The following is a 16,271-nucleotide window of genomic DNA, read 5'->3' as shown; positions in this document are numbered from 1 at the left end:
GAAGGATATGGCCTCTCCCTTCCTATAAGCCTGTAGACATAACACGCAACCCAACATCTTTTAAGTGCTATGCAGGGAATGTTGGTTAAAAAAAGTATCCTGGTCAAGTTTTGTGTTGTAGCCCACTTTGTCTTTTCTTTATTTCCACCACTCTCTGTAGATCTCTCCTTCTTTGAAACTGCCATCTTCTCTGCCACCTCTTCCGCTGTACGACCAGCCTCCCATCAGCCCCTTCACCAGCCCCGAGACTTCCACCCCACCTCCTCTGCCACGTTCCCCTTCCGCTGCTCTTAATGGGGAGCACAAGCTTCCTCTGCCTGCCTCGTCACACAAAGGACCGCTGTCAGCTCACAGTAAGACAACCAATACAACAACAACCATGTTTAACGAAAAGTGAGATTTCTGAGGAAGGTAATCGGGGCTTTTAATTTGAAATTTTGTCTCGCTCACTCTAGATCAAAGCTCTGGCAGGAGTCCAGTATCTCCAGGATTTGCTAAGACTCAGCCGCCAAGATTCACTCCTGAAGGAGGCCCGGGCAAACTACGACCTGTTAGTATCAGTGTTACTCAAGAAGTGTTTTTTTGTGCACAATGTGTGTGTGTGAGTGTTTGTGTGTTCGAGCTGTCTTTTTATTTCCTCCCATCTCTGGAAAGCACAGAGGGAATGCATCCAAATTTGCAAATGGATTAGATTTTAGTGGTCAAAGATCTTTCTGGGTTTTTTATGGCTTTTCCCAGCAACAAAGACCTCTTCATCCTCATTCATACTACGCCACAGTAATTTAGCCATAGATAAACAAAAGACCATGCTGTTTCACTCTATATGAAAACATTCATTCAGAGTGTAGGGTGCACAGCATTTCTTTATCACAGACAAAAAATGACATGTACGGCTGTAAACTGCACTTCCTTTTCTTTCAACAGACATCTTGAAAGGAGATGTCTTGAAAGATCTCTTTCAAGACATCTCCTGGATTAAAAGTGTAGTTGAACTTCTTTACACTGGTAGAAACGGGAGTTTCACTGGTCCGGCCCACATCCCCAGCCTGCTGCTTAGCCTTTGCAAGTGGCTGACATCATTGCTAGCATTTACACTTGTGATGTTGTGCCTGTGTTACTTTGTAATTTTGCCACTGAAACACTAGTCGGCGGTGAGGTTTCTCTCTTCAACTCAATTCATTGTCTTCTTCTCGATTAAAAAAAGGCATCAGAAAAAGAAGAGAAGCAAGAAATAAACGTTCACTGCGGGCCGCATCAGCGTGACATGTAGTTAGATTACAGTGTATGTCACGGCACAGGATTTCACAGGGACTTAAAGAAACTAATGAAGAAAATAATCAGCAGATGAATGTATGACATATAAGTAACCGTCAATTTTTCGAAGATGGTTTGGCACGCTGTGCTCTGATGACATGTGAAGGATACTTAAGTGTTCGTTAAACTGTGTGACCTACAGATCCCAACAATAGGTTGAAAACACAGTTTTTTTTGTTAGAGTCTAAAAGCAGACAATTCCCTACTTTTCCTGTTCGTTGATAACACATTTGTGTCTCGCAGCAGGAAGTGAACATTTAACTGTTTGTCAAATTAAGAAAAGTAGGTCGCCCCTATTATCACCTTGACTTCAGTTTTTCTCACTTTGGCTTCTTTCTTTTCCTTACTCTTGTATTTAATGTGTTTTCTTTCTCCGCTGCAGGTGCGAGCCGCTCCTCCTCCACCCAAGCAGCACCCCCGCCGACAGCAGGAGAAGAGCGACAAGACGGAGGAGGTGGAGATCACGCTGGTGTGACAGACAAACAAACTGACAGCCGGTTATAGGCGCACAAACAGAAATGAAAACAGATGAAAGGCAGATGTATCCTACAGACTTGGGAACTGAAGTGAAGTTAAATAAAGTGATGTGAAGTAAACTGAACTGAACCACGCTGACCCCTCCCCCCGCCCCAATCTCCTGAACTCCTGGCAGCTCCGTATCTTCTCCCTTTGAGCTGAGGAGGAGGAGAGCAGAGAGAGGGGACAAAGGCAGACTATCCGATGTAATAATCTCCGTATTAGCTTCCTAATGAAGTGCAGCAGTAGCCCACACACCCCCGATCCCTTCACCCTACCCCGTCCTTTCATTCTTGCCTTAAAACCTCACCTCATTGGGCAGCAAATCACACCACGGTGAAGCAGAGGAAGAATGTCAGGAGAGGAGGAGGATGGGAAAAAGCTATTTGTGACAGATGACGGATTTGGCAAGTTTTCTGTTGTCAAGCTTTCCATAAGACCATTCATCTTTCTGCAGAAGCAGATCAGAGTCAATATTTAGATTTTTTCTCTTCCCAATAAATAATCATGAAGCACGAGAAAAGTTTTGAAGCCCCAAGAACTGACAAAATGTAGTAAAAGGTTATCAGACAAACCAAACATATAATTCAATACACTATAACTATAAAATTAGGGTGGGATGGAGGCAGATGATTGATTGTGGTGACCCCTAAAGGCAGAAGCTGACTTAAATGGCAGCCCACATGAACAGCTGATAACTTAGTATGGATCTTGTTGGCAGATATCATACTGGATGCAATATTTACGTTGCTTTAGCCTCTTTACAGTTATCACACATCTGCAAGCCACTTTGCAACCCAGCTCATGCTTTTCATGCTGTGTGTGTGATTTAATCAATGGTCAGTGTTGCTTGCAGCGTCATGTACAGGTGTTGCTTCGGCCCAAAGAAGAGAGCCCAATCTAATTCAGTGCAGATGGAAATAAACAATCTGCTTTTTGCTACTGTATTCCCGGGGGCATTAGTTTTGCTTTTGTTTTTGTTTTTAAAAAAGTCTGATTCTTATCTGATACCTTTTCCTTACCTTTTGTGAGTGTTGTGGGCCCATCCAAAGAAAGCTGGCTGAAATGTAAGTAAAAACATGCCAAGTCTGTCACGTTTTTGGAGAGCAGTGGAGAATGAAGTGAACGACCAGAGAAATTGAGCGGTGTGCGTGGACGCAGTGTCCCTCTCCTTAGGCCTTCCCTCGTCATATATAGTCATTATCATCATACGTATTTAATGTGTAATAGTACAGTACATTACTGTCGTCATAGGAATGTTATGCTCAGCATTTCATATAGACTAACTCAGCTGAATGGAATACCATGTCTGATATGTAGTGGAAGTTTTATCTTCATCTTATACTGAAAGGGCATTGTAAATACAGCAGGAAGGAGAGCTCAAAGGAGGGAGAGGATGAAAGAAAACGAGAGATAAAGGAGGCTGGATCCTTCCCTCTGCTCTTAGCATCGCCTCTCTTCCCGTCCCTCCTTTACGTCTCTCCCTCTTTCCTCTAAAGACGATTCTGTCCATTGGCAGTCAGTGTGAATCAGTGACTATCATATACATACATACACACATGCAGATACATTATACGACAGATACATTCTCTCATTCTGTGCGCCGTATGTCTGTATCACTGATTGGTTCAGAGATGCGCTGCTGGTGCTTTTAAAGGCACTCAAATTGTTGGTATTCACTATGTGGCAACAAAGAAAAGTTTTATTTCAGATGATGTAGACACAGGAAAGTATTTGTGGCCGGGACTTCTTATTAGCACAGAACTGTATAGTTTTCATCCCTCTCATGCCGATTTGTTCACTGTTCAGTTCAACTAAGACGCACGTTTACTTGACGCTCATTACATTTGCAGGTATAATTTTTCTCTCGCCAAGCAAAGCCACCACATCTTGTGTCCTAATGCTAGAAACAGAAAACAGAAAGAGGTGTGTAAAGAAAAAAAATCGAACTAAATGGACAGAACTAGCAAATGACATTCAAATGGAGCTAAGTACAAATCTTTTGTGTGTGGTTTTTTTTTACTCAAAGTAAATAAATGCCCCCATTTCCCTTTACATGGCCATAAAGCCTTTGAAACTCCTTGCCTGAAGGGCAGCGTAGCACTTTTATTAATTTCTACCTTACTTGGAAAGTAGCAGTACCCTCATATAGCATCGGCACGGGTGGCAAAGACTCTGATGAATCCTTGTTGTTAAAATGATTCAGAGTTGTTCTTTTTAAGCTGATCCTATGGACTTTTTTTGTTTCAGTGTGACTGATGCTTAAAAAACAAAACAAACACAAATAAAGATCTCCACTCTCCCAGCTCTTCCAAAGAGGTGGAGAGACGACTGTGGACAGTGAAATTCGCTGTTCTCCTTTATTTATAAGAACAAAACAAACAAAAATTACAGAAAGCGATGCGTTTGAATGAATCATTTCTTTTTTTGGTCTCGAAATAGGCCTGGGTGTTTATGAGTGTGATTGTTTATAAGAGAGAGAGGAGGAATTTTAATCTAATCTGTGTTTGACTCTGAAGATATGTCCCAGTTCCTCACTGCAAATGAACAAGTTTGGAGAGCGTTTGCACGGAATAAATTGCAAAGTAGAGTATTGTCCAAATTGTCAGCAGGAGATAAAACTGAACATTCAGGCAGTAATCCTCTTTCTTTGTCTCAGATAACATCCCTACTGCAAAACAAAAACAAAAGAAGAACTGTGAATATTAAATTTAAAACTCTTAGCATTACTATGTAGTGTTGCACTGGAGCACATCTTCAGGTCTCCTGTAAGAAAAGTCTTAATCTGGAAGCAAATCGATTGTTTTCCCCGGTGGAGGTGATTTCTAAAAGGAGAAGTAAGAAGTGAAACCACAACATTTTGTGTAGCATTCATCCTAGCAAACTTAAGCATGCTGGAATTAGTTGCATTTTTAGATACGACCCTCTGCTCTTCTGCTGTTGTACGGACTAGCATTGACTTGTGACAGTGTGGTCAAGGCGACTTGGAACAGCAGCCTGTCCTTGATCTCTCTGAGATCTGATTTTTACTGGTTTTCGAACTTGTTTTGAAGTTTATGGTTTTTCAGCATCCGCAGACATTCCCGTTATACTTACTCAGTCAGTCTGTCATATATAAAATTGACATTTCATTGCCAGTTGCCACTTTGAAGACGGATCGTTTCCCATCTTTAACAGTCTCTTTGGTCCGCGACAGTGTTTAATTATTTGGTATGGTTTTTATGTTTTAAATGACACTTTATTTTTCCTTATGTGGATTCAGAGTAGCACAGCTGCCGTTATTATTAACGATGTGGTGGAACAACTGGCCTCTCTCTTTAATAGACTGTTGCCATGGTGACAATATTGAGAACAGGTGCAAAAGTCTTTCTGCATATTATTATTGGATGTACAAAAAACGACAACAAAAAAACAAAGTTTGTATTTATTGTGTACAAATGTTAATTAATAAAAAATATGGAAAAGTTGAAAAGTTGCACACATCGATTTTTTCAGACTGAGCGTGTTTGTGTGGATGTTTGACCAAAAGTGGGTGTGATCATGATAACACGCTCCAGAGCACCCGAGGCCAAACTTCCTGAGCGGAGCTGCAGGAACATGAGACACAGCAGCAGAGACGACACAGAGCTGCTCTCCGTTTGGGACGCGCGATAAGTTCCTGCCAGGAGTTTTCCCTCCTTGTGTTTTGTTATTTGAACAGCAGCTGTTTATCAGGCATGCACACCGGAGGAAAATCCCCTTTGGATTCTGGCTTCAGCACATCTTGTGTGAAAATCTACCTGTGCTCCAACCCAGAAGGTAGGCAGTGATTCCTAATATGAAAGGCAGCTGTAACTAGGTGTGTTTTAAAAAAATACGCATGTTAGATTGTATCATGTTTTCTTGTGTCATTTGAGTTCTTGTTAAGGTGCATCCTGTTTGTGTTGTGTACAGACAGCGTGGTGGAGCGTAGAGCTCTGAGGGACAGTGTGTTCCCCAGATTCAGAGAGCACTGCAGACACTCGCTGGCACTGGATGTCAGGGTGAGCACACACTTTACTTTTTTAAAACCTTCCTGTTGCATCAAAAACATGTCAGTGAAACAGTAGATGTGAGTGTGCGTGTGAGTTGTGTTTTTCTTGGGAATTCTTTCTGTTCTTTTAAAGCCATAAACAGGCTAAGGAAGGATGTGGGCACTGTTGCTTTATACATTAAAACGAGATTACTTTAATGGCATAAATGCTCACACTAATGACTTTTAGTGCTGGGAAGAGAACTAGATATGGTCCACTGGAGGACACGTTGTAAAACTGCTTTGCTTTAAGGTTGTTTGTAATTAAATTAAAGGGTTTTTTTTTACTCTTTATAGAAAGATCCTTGAAATGTGCATCTCTTTATTAGAGAAACAAGATAGAAAACACAAAATCTTGAAGCTATAAAAGTAAAGTCTCATTAATATTCCGTGTGGTCCATCACAAAGACACCCATGCGTAATGTCGCCAGCGACGGGGGGTGACAGCAGTAGCATTTTAGCTGCTTGCAGGTATTTGTACTTTTAGTCTTCCACCGTTTTCCCTGAGGCCACTGATGCAGTCAATAACGTGCCTTAATTATATCTGACAACAAAGAGAATGAGCAGCTGTGAGGCGACTGTCTGTGTTGGTTTTCGTTCATGTGTATTAAATAAACATTGGGACAGTTCAGTCAGCACATTGTGGTGTGTGCAATCAGCAGACAGAATAAAGAACGTGATGCCTCACCCCACCTTAGACGCTTGCTCTCACTGGATCTGGGCTCAGCTTTCTTGATTTATTATTTCCACTCCACATTTTTTAACTCTTGAGTGTGTTTATGTCGGCAGGTGATAGACCCGTTTGAATCCAGTGATCCCAGTCGCTGGCCAGATGAAGACACCAGGCATCAGATGATACATGAATGCAGAGGAAGCTCAGCTGGACCTTTTTTACTGGTAAATAAAGTCCTTGGGGAGAATCTCAAGTGTAAACCAACAGGATCTCAGACTGACCCTTACTTCTCAGTACAATGAATGATGACATGCTCTAAAGGACATCAGCACCTTGCCATGAGTTGTAGTCAAAGTTTTATTGTTGAATTTTATCAGTTTTTAGTATTATGAACTTTAAAAATAAAAGCTTTTCACCCTTTCTGGAGTATGCTGGACTTTGCAAAGTCATCTACACTGTGCTATGTTTGTTCTCCTTTTTAAATTAAACTTATCATCACGGCTGCAGAACAGTTCTGTCATTGAGCCGTGTCAACAAATGGACAAAATAATAGAAACACTTTCCAATATAAGTAAAAGACACAAAATCACACGTGTAGCATCACACAGTTGTCTCTTAAGCAGATGTTCTGTATAGTAATCAGCTTAATAAATTACCAGCTTACCATACTAAACAATAGTTCCCCGTGCTGTTGTTCCTCCTGTGACCACACGGTGGTGCTGCAGGCTCTGGTAGGGCATCAGTATGGCACAGCCCGTGTGCCCGCTCAGGTGGAGGTGTCAGAGCTGCAGTTGCTGCTGCAGCAGTGTCAGGAGGCTGGCGTCAGTACACAGGAGCTGGAGAAAGTTTATCAGCGGGACGAGAACACCATCCCTACGACCTACTGCCTGAGAGCTCCGCACAGACGCAGCTATTCTCTGGTAATTAAAGTCGATGGTATAATTTTATGACTTTATTTTTTAATTATGAACTAGAATGTTATATAATATAAAGTAATGCGATTTCAACTTGTATTATGCATCATTTAAAATCTTATTGAGGTTTTAGAAACATCCCATCGAATCACACATTTTGTCCTTAAATCAAGTACATTGTGTTTATAGTGTATGTGAGGATGATTTATATTTATAATGCTTTAATAAACTGGATATTTTCCCTCCGCAGCAGGAAAGAAATAAGGTGAAGGAGGAAAGCAAAACCAAGACTAAAGAGGAAGAACTGAGGAAGCTGTTTCAGGCAGCTGTGAGTCTGTGTGTCCAAAGTGGCAGCATGACCCCAGAGAGGGCCAAAATCTTCTACAGATCAGGTGAAATACCCCACATAGCTGTGTGTGTGTGTGTCAAGTCATTTGTCATAATCCACTGTTGTTAGTGTCATGGGCAGCCTGCGTCTATGCCTTGGAATATCTTCTGTAGTTGGAAGGAATTTTTGTTGTGTAAGTAAACATTTGCTTTACCACTTGTCTCCAGCCCTCGATGCAGATCTGCATTATGCTCTGGAAAGCTGTCCTGAGAGTGACATCGGCAGACGCTGCTTGGTCTATGTCCACAAGATCATCAATGCAAAAGCAGAGAGACAAAAGGGACCTGTGAAAATACAACTACAGTCAAAGTTGGAGGTAAAAGCCATGTGTAGTAGATGCACAACAGACCCGACCACGTTTCCATGCTTTTCACCATCTTTATTGACGCGGTTGCTGTACACAATCACGCAGCTGCGGCTTTCCAGTCGCCAGCCGAATATACACTCCAACAACAACAACCTTATAGCAGTCAGCACAGACTTTTAGACCCTGTAAAGTTGAGGCACACAACGATAGACCACGCCACGCCACACCATGTTTAATTATGGGAGACGTCAGGAAAAGGATGAACTAAAATAAAATTTAATCTTTCTGACCACTCTTGAAACTTTATTTTACTAAAGGGATATGTAGAATTCACAATTTGTACCCTTTTTATTTAAGTCCACTGTGAAAAGTTCCCTCTTCTTTATTTCCAGGATGCCACTCTGAGTTCATCACCCACTAACGAAAAGTTACTGTCAGAGCTGTGTGAGTGCTTCCTCCCTCATCTCGTCACTTCCCGCCAACTTCTAGTCTACACCATCACCACAGAGTGCGACCGCCGCCATGGTTACACATCAGCTAGGAGGCGCGGCTATGCTGATTCTCTGTGCCAGCAGGTGTACTGTGACCTTGTGCAGATGACTGACGGTCTGAACGTTTCTCAAAGCGCAGAACCTTCTCCCCTCTGTGACGTTTTATCCCGAGAGCAAGCCGAACAGGAGCAGCTGTGTGACATCCTCAGTCGGTTTTATGACGTCATTCAGCCCGAGGAGGAAAAGGTCAGGATGGTTTTAGCCTTTACAGACTAAAATATACTATTTACATTGACAATACAGGCACTTTTGTTCTGTGTGCAGTTAGAAATATTAAAACATGACATGTTTGTATAATTCATTTTTCCTTATTTATACACCTGCAGCATAGCTCTGCTCTTATTGGTTGCAGGTCAGAGCCTATGTGAAGCAGAGGTACCATCAGTTCCCTCTGGTAGTGACCGGAGGCCCGTGTACAGGAAAGACGGTCCTGCTAGCACACTGCACTCAGCAGGTAGGTGGACCAAAGGGAAATTTGAAGCAGGCATATAGTGTTTATATATAATTTGTAATAAGAATTTGTGCCTTTTGTGTGCATATGTTTCACTGACGCTTAAAGCTATCTCTCTCTTTCCACAGATGAAGCACTGGCTTGCAGACAGCGATCCTGTGGTGATCAGTTTTTTCTGCAACCTATCAATTAATGCTTCACCAAAGCATCTGCTGTCGAGCTTGTGTTATCAGATATCCTGCAGATATCTCACTGACTCCTTGTCTAAGCAGGATGCTAGCCACTGCAGTGACCTGGATGATCCTGGCAGTACCACCGACCCCAGAGAGGTCACATCCAGCTGTAGCCAAACATCTGTTTTGGATTCCCAACATGAGGGCGGCACCAAAGAGCATGTTTCTGACTGCAAGCAAAGCTGGAGTACCGCTCAACATCCAGATCAAAGACAGCTGGATTTTGGCAACATAAAACCCGACGCTTGTCTGTCTGAACTTAAAGAACACCTCTCATCCCTCATCAGCCACCTGCCTTCAACTGAAAAGCCTCTTGTCCTTATTCTTGATGGATTAGATCAACTCAAAAACAACACTGGTCTTCAAATCATTGAGTGCCTTCCCAGGCCCCTTCCTCCCGCTGTCAAACTCATCGTCACAGCTTCCTCCAATCGAGAACACTTCCTGCAAGCCATAAAACTACACTATGCATCTCAGAGTGTATCAGAGGACATGTGTACAGGAAGGTTGTGTATACAGTTGGGACTGGTGGACAGGAAACAGAGCGTACAGATGCTGGCATCTCTGCTGAAAGGTTCAGGAAGGAGGGTGACGTCTGGACAACAAGCTCTGGTCAACCAGGCTCTCGCTCGCTGTTGTCTGCCGCTCTATGCTCGCCTCCTTCATGCACACACCTCGCTCTGGCGCTCTGGTATTACTAATAGAGTAAACAAAAATACAGTTTCTCAAAGGAATAAGTCTTGTTTTCAGAGCTACAAATGCCACACAAAGACTAAACCCACATGTGATGTGGGTCACTTACAGTCATGTGAAAAAGAGCGTTATAACTAAGTACACCCTTATTGCTTCACAGGAATAGCCAGACGCTGCTAAGCATGCTAAGGTGCTAAGGTGATCATCAGCAAGTGTGAACACCTCTATAAAAGTTTTGGCAGTTTGCTGGTCTGGAGTCTTAACACGATACTAGAGTCGCAACAGAAGCTGGAAACTGCAAAAACAAACAAACCAAAAAAACAAGATACACGAGATACATCTCAGACTCTCGGGTCTCAGTTAGCATGTTAAATGTACAGTAAAGTTAGAAACAGTCCGAACAAAAATGGTTAGCTTGGAAGGGTTACCAGGAGAAAGCCTGTTCTCTCTACAAAGACAGCAAGACTTAGCTTTGCAAAGTTACATCTGAACAAACCACAAGACTTCTGGAACAAGCACAGTGGTGGAGGTGTGATAATAATTTGGGCTTGTTTAGCAGAAACAGGATCTGGGCACGTTGCAGTTGTCTGATTTGACCATGAATTCCTCTGTATATTAAATACTTATGTTGCAGGACAATAATCATCATGTAGCACCAAATCTACAACAGAATGGCTGAAAAAGAAAAGAATAGAGGTCTTGCAAACAGCCCAGTCAACGTCCTCAACCTGACTGAAATGTTGTAGCGGGATCTTAAGAGAGCTGTGCGTAAATGAATGCCCACAAACCTCAATGAACGGAAGCACCATTCTCAAGAAAAAGCAGGCAGAAATTCATTCACAACTCCTGCAAGTCATCAAACTACATGATGTATCTCACAGTGCATCGGAGGATATGCGGACAGGATGCGGTCGACCAGGTTGCCACTGCCATTCTGTGCTTGATTCCTGCATGCGCACACCTCGCGACGTGAGACGCTGATAAAGTCACACTTCAAGCTGTTGCTGTTACAGTTTTTTCTGAATGCTTAAACCCTAACTGTGATTCCTGTAGCACAATCTCTAAAACTATTCAGACTTATAGCAAAACCACTCACTGAGTTTGCAAAACTAAAAGCACAAAAACTGCTTTGCACTCAGTTTGCAATTTTGTAACACACACTTTGCAAAACTGTAGGCACAATTCACTGCACAACACTCAATTACCAAATTTCCAACACACTCCTAGCAAAAGTATACACATGTATGGCTATCATTAACACTAATTTGCCAACTGTCTGGCACACTTTCACATGTGAAAACTTTTTTAGATAATTAGTTCACTTTGCAATCAGCCTAAGCACTATAATACAGGTAAGCTGTGTGTGCGGAGTACAATGGAGGGAGCAGAAAGAGTGAGAAGTAGAGGAGGCCGAGGAAGAGGACGTGGAGGTGAAGAAGTAGGATGAAGAGGACGACAAGGACAAGGAGGAGCAAGAGGAAGACGAGGAGGGGGGAGAGGAAGATGAGGAGGGGGGAGAGGAAGGGTAGGAAGAGTAAGAAATAGAATTGCTGATGACATCAGAGCTACAATAGTGGACCATGTAATCAACCGTGGAATGACCCTGAGGGTAGCTGGCCAACGGGTCCAGCCTAACTCGAGCCGCTACACTGTAGCAAGTACCATAAGAACATCTTGAAATGAGAATCGGTTAGTACAGTCACTTCGCACAAAGATTTGTAGCACTGCCATATGCCAATGAGAAACACACCAATACCATTGATGTAAAAATACTGAAATTGTTACTTTACAGAATTGCTAGATGACCAGATGCTGGGGCAGAGGAAGCATGTTCACTGCAGACCAAGTAACCCATATAGTCATTATGGCGATTGCAAATAATCCTATACTTGGAAATAAACACTTGTGTTTGTTTTGATGTGTTTCAAGTACACCAGTACTTGAAGTTTGGATCCCTCTATGCTTATGGATCTATGACAGAAGTATGAGCTCAAACTGACATAGCCTACCTTGTGCACAGAGAAAGCAAAAGCCAGATGTGTTTTGTATTCATACCATCAGTGTGCAGTTGGCGCATTGTGTGCTTAGTAGATGATGGCTTGTGTGTACTGTTTGATACGGAAACACCATTTTTACGAAGGTGTGAAGAGTTAATCTAGCTGTGTTTGCTTTTGCAAGAGAACTACAATGTTTTGATTATTGGGTGACAGGTTTTCTTATTTGTGTGAAGAGTTTTGCAAAATTAGCCAATAGTTACAAAAAATGTGCTTAAGCTATCAGAAAAAACTGTAAAGGTGTCTTTTCAAGCTGCTGAATCATGGGGTGTACTTAGTTTGTCACAAAACTGCATGGAGTCCCATGAAAGTGCTCTTTTCCACATGGCTGTGTGTTTTTCATAGATTTGTTTTTGAATAATAATGAAACTATTTAGATCAGAGTACTTTTGTCTTCACAAGTTGCATTTTTTGAAATACCCCCCCCAAAAATCAGGATAGCACCACTTGGCCTTTTAAATAATTCTCCTCTTCTCTCCTTGTCTTCAGATTCCGATGTGACTGAGTCATCTCTCCCCGATGGCGTTCATTCATCTATTTCTGCGCTCCTGGATCACCTTGAGCAGAAACATTTCTCTTCCATCGTGGCTCGCACCGTCTCTTACCTCACCATCTCCAGGTCTGGGCTCACAGAGGCTGAGCTCGCCGATTTGCTGTCCATTAAGGAAGATTTGCCGCACAAAGGCTCTTCATTTAAGATGACAGTCCCACAAGTCGATGTGGAGAGACTTCTTTTGGATTTAAAGAGCTTTCTTATCCAACGGAAAGTTGCAGGTTCCCTGGTTTTGTTCTGGGTGAGCAGGCATTTCAAGTTGGTCGTGGCGAAAAGGTATTTAGACGCTCCTGATGTAAGAAGAAGGCTTCATTCTGAGATGGCCGACTATTTTAGTGGACAGACGTCAGGCGTAAACAAGGATGCAGCCTTAAAAACACACACAGACACTCGGCAACCCAGCCAGCCGTTTGTATTCACTTCAATCAAAGGTGGTGGTCGGGTGAATGTGAGAAAAATCGTAGAACTGCCGTATCACCTGCAGCAGAGTGGCAGGTGGAAGGAGTTTGAGTGCGTGCTGTTGCTGTCATTTGGGTTTCACCAGGCTATGGTTCGAGCTGGTCTTCTTGGAGATCTGCTAGCTATGTTGGAGACTGAAGAGGAGTCATCTCAGGTTAAGTTTGTAAGAGAAAGACTGCTACTAGCAAGCACATTGAAGTCTTCTGCTTGCTTCCTGCAGAGCTCACCTCTGCAGCTGCCCTCAGTGATGGAGACAAACCTCCTTCCCTATTTGGAGGTCTTTCCTGCTCTTGAGGGTTATGTCAGGGAAATCAAGGAAGGGAGAGGAAGTGGATTAGAAATAGTGCTTTGCCCCAGTCCTCCCTGTGTTCCCCACATTCAGTACTTAAAGTACGATGACATAAATAAGGGCGTTTGTGTCAGAGAGATCGCCGGTACAAAGTGTGGGGTTGTTGCCGAGATCACAGATGAAGGCTCTGCTTGGATTTGGAAAGGGTGTGGATATGATGTGGCCAAACTGTCACTCAGATGCGAGCAGACAGAGTTAAAGTTTGCAGGCGTGAAGAGCAGCGGTCCGTTCCTCCTGCTTTCCACAAGCTGCAGCAAGCTTTTCGTGTGGGATGTGGAAGGCCCAGAAAAGTTTCTCGAGGTCAAAGACCCTTTTAAAAACACGTGCGAGTCGAGCGAAACACCCAGCAACATCGAGGGATTCGTCGCACATCAGAAAACGCTGTCCGTGTGGTGGAAAGATGAGAGTTTTGTGAGCGTGTTTGACATCTCCAGTGAAACCCTAACTCATTTCCAGTGTCAGAGCCCTGTGACCTGTTCAGTGTTCTCCTCTGATGGTTTTTTCATGTACTGTGGGCAGGAGGAAGGCACAGTGTCCGTATTTGACATGAAATCCAGCAGTCTGCTTAGCACCTGCTCAAACTCAAACCACAGCGCTGTTACGCTGATCATCCTCCATGAAGACAAGAGGGAAATGGCATGTGTTGATAGGACTGGAAGTGTAGCTTTATGGGACGTGGCAGCCAATACACAACCACCCAGACTTGTGAAAGAAAGTTTCACTCAGGGTTACTCTACTAACATACTCAGTACAGATTATTGCAGTGAAATCAATACTCTTTTGATGTGTCAAGCCCACCAGGCTTCACTGTGGGATACTTGTAACTGGGAGCTGTGGGACCAGTTCTTGGCTCCACAGGGAAGAGCCTTCACTCAAGCTGTGCTCTCCCAGGATGGCCATCTTTTCCTGGCTTTGTTAGACACTTGCACCTTTATCTTGGTGTGGAGGGTCAGCAGTGGGGAGTGTGTGCTCTCCTTAGAAACGAACAAGCAGCCACACACACTCCTCAAAATGGCCTCAGATGTCATTTGTGTCAGTCACGATGGCTGCCTGACAGTGTGGGACTCCGAGATGATTGATGCTGCAGGAAGTGCACAGAAAATGGGCGGTGGAGTAAAGGAGGTGGTGGTGGAGCAAACAGGCGTGTGGTTCTACACCAGAGATGGGTCGGAGAAGGTGTGGAAGTGGAGTCTAGACACGGGACTTCCACATGTTAACTTCCTGCATACTGGGCCTGTGGAAAAACTGCAGCTTTCCCCAAACGGCATCCACCTGGTGTCACTCTCGGCTGGAGATATTTACGTGTGGCGGACGGAAACAGGTGAAAATATCCTCCGCATCGGTGGCAGCAGAGCTAGAGACATCCTGATCACCCCTAATAACAACTTTGGAGTGAGCATTTCTGAGCGAGGCCTCTCGCGGGTTTTCAAGATTGCGCAAGGAAATATCGTGTGCAGCATCCACCCATACCTATCTGATGCTCAGGTTTCACCTGAGAGCACCTACCTGCTCGGTTGTTGCCATGGAGACCTGCTGGCTGCCAGTCTGTGGTCGGGCTCGATTAGCAAACGTTTCTCCTGTGTGGAAAGCTCTGAGGAGGTTGTCGCTTTCCAAACTCTTTCACAGCACCCAGAATTTGTGGTTGTGATGGCGGCCTCAGGGACGGTGTACACGTGGAAGGTGGCAGAGGAGACTGTGTGCTGGCACTTTCAGCTGCCACACATGTTTCACTGTCAGCCTGAGGACTTCCAAATGTCCTCCAATGGCAGCTACGCACTTCTGTCCATTGACAGCGGCGCAATTAACCTCTTAAATCTGTCTCGAGTCACACTGTGCTCATTCAAAGTCGAGGGTCCTGTCATTAAAGCCTGCCTGGACAAAACTGGACACTATGTTGCTTACATAACCACGCCCTCCGGGCTGGAGGACAGCTGTGACTGCTACCTGCATGCGAGGCCCATCCTCCGAGTCACGCGACTTTCAGATGGGGAGAGATTAGGAGCTGTGCATCTGTCTAAGAATCCACTAGCTCTGGTTATTTGTGAGCAGCACTGTGTGTTTGTGGGCTTTGGGGATGGGTCTGTAGGTGTGTACTACATTTCAGATGTCACAGTCGATGAGGATGAGCCAATCAGGTGCTGGGAAGATCCTAGCGGCCAGCTGAAGCAATGTCCCTTTGACAGGACGCCATTCAGCTGGTTTCCTCAAGACACACCAAATGTTACATGGGCTTAAGATTATTATATGATTCTGAACAAAGAATGTGCAAATTTTAATATTAGACAAAGATCATCTGAGTCAATAGAAAATGCAGCTTTTATTTACCAATTACATTGATTGAGGGAAAACAGCTATCCAACTATACATGACCCTGTGAGAAATAGTAATTCCCCCCTTGTTAAATCATGAATTTACCAGCCCTGATTACTACCAGACCTTTTGAATTAAGAAATCACTTAAACAGAACCTGTCTGACAAAGTGAAGAAGGCTAAAAGATCTTAAAAAGCAAAGAAACTTCAGAAAACATAGTCACTGACATCTATCAGTCTAGAAAGGGCATTTGGACTAACACAGAGATACGTCATCCACAGCTGTAAAACGGTGAAGGAGTGGTCGACATACCAATGACTCATCCAGGAAGTCACAAAAAACAAATCCCACCTTTCACAAACGTTTTGTGTGGGATGCAAAAGGCTCAGAAAAGTTTCATGAGGCCAAAGAGCCTTTTAAAAACACATGTGAGTCGAGCGAAACGCCCAGGAAC

At 43.6% G+C, this 16,271-nt stretch overlaps 2 protein-coding genes across 3 annotated transcripts in view; both read left to right on the top strand.

Moving 5' to 3' along the window:
- fchsd2 (FCH and double SH3 domains 2) overlaps window positions 1-5,264 on the top strand; it is a 75,129-nt gene extending 69,865 nt beyond the window's left edge. For both annotated transcript variants that reach the window (XM_026191269.1, XM_026191267.1), the window contains 3 exons: window positions 161-353; window positions 456-550; window positions 1,697-5,264. In XM_026191269.1, the coding sequence (XP_026047054.1) occupies window positions 161-353; window positions 456-550; window positions 1,697-1,789 (381 nt within the window). In that variant the 3' untranslated portion in view covers window positions 1,790-5,264. The remainder of the gene's footprint in view (window positions 1-160; window positions 354-455; window positions 551-1,696) is intronic.
- A 106-nt stretch (window positions 5,265-5,370) lies between these two features.
- On the top strand, window positions 5,371-16,001 carry LOC113035662 (NACHT and WD repeat domain-containing protein 2). The gene is made up of 10 exons (XM_026191266.1): window positions 5,371-5,628; window positions 5,764-5,852; window positions 6,671-6,778; window positions 7,280-7,474; window positions 7,719-7,860; window positions 8,024-8,172; window positions 8,556-8,900; window positions 9,067-9,168; window positions 9,294-10,089; window positions 12,635-16,001. Exons 1-10 carry the CDS (start codon window positions 5,547-5,549, stop codon window positions 15,739-15,741), a joined length of 5,115 nt encoding a protein of 1,704 aa, XP_026047051.1. The 5' UTR covers window positions 5,371-5,546; the 3' UTR covers window positions 15,742-16,001.
- Window positions 16,002-16,271: the final 270 nt, after the last annotated feature.

The sequence above is a fragment of the Astatotilapia calliptera genome, chromosome 14 (assembly GCF_900246225.1).
Source record: "Astatotilapia calliptera chromosome 14, fAstCal1.2, whole genome shotgun sequence".
NCBI classification, from domain to species: domain Eukaryota; kingdom Metazoa; phylum Chordata; class Actinopteri; order Cichliformes; family Cichlidae; genus Astatotilapia; species Astatotilapia calliptera.
Note: the sequence above shows the minus strand (reverse complement) of the source record. Positions and strands in the feature narration are given on the sequence as shown.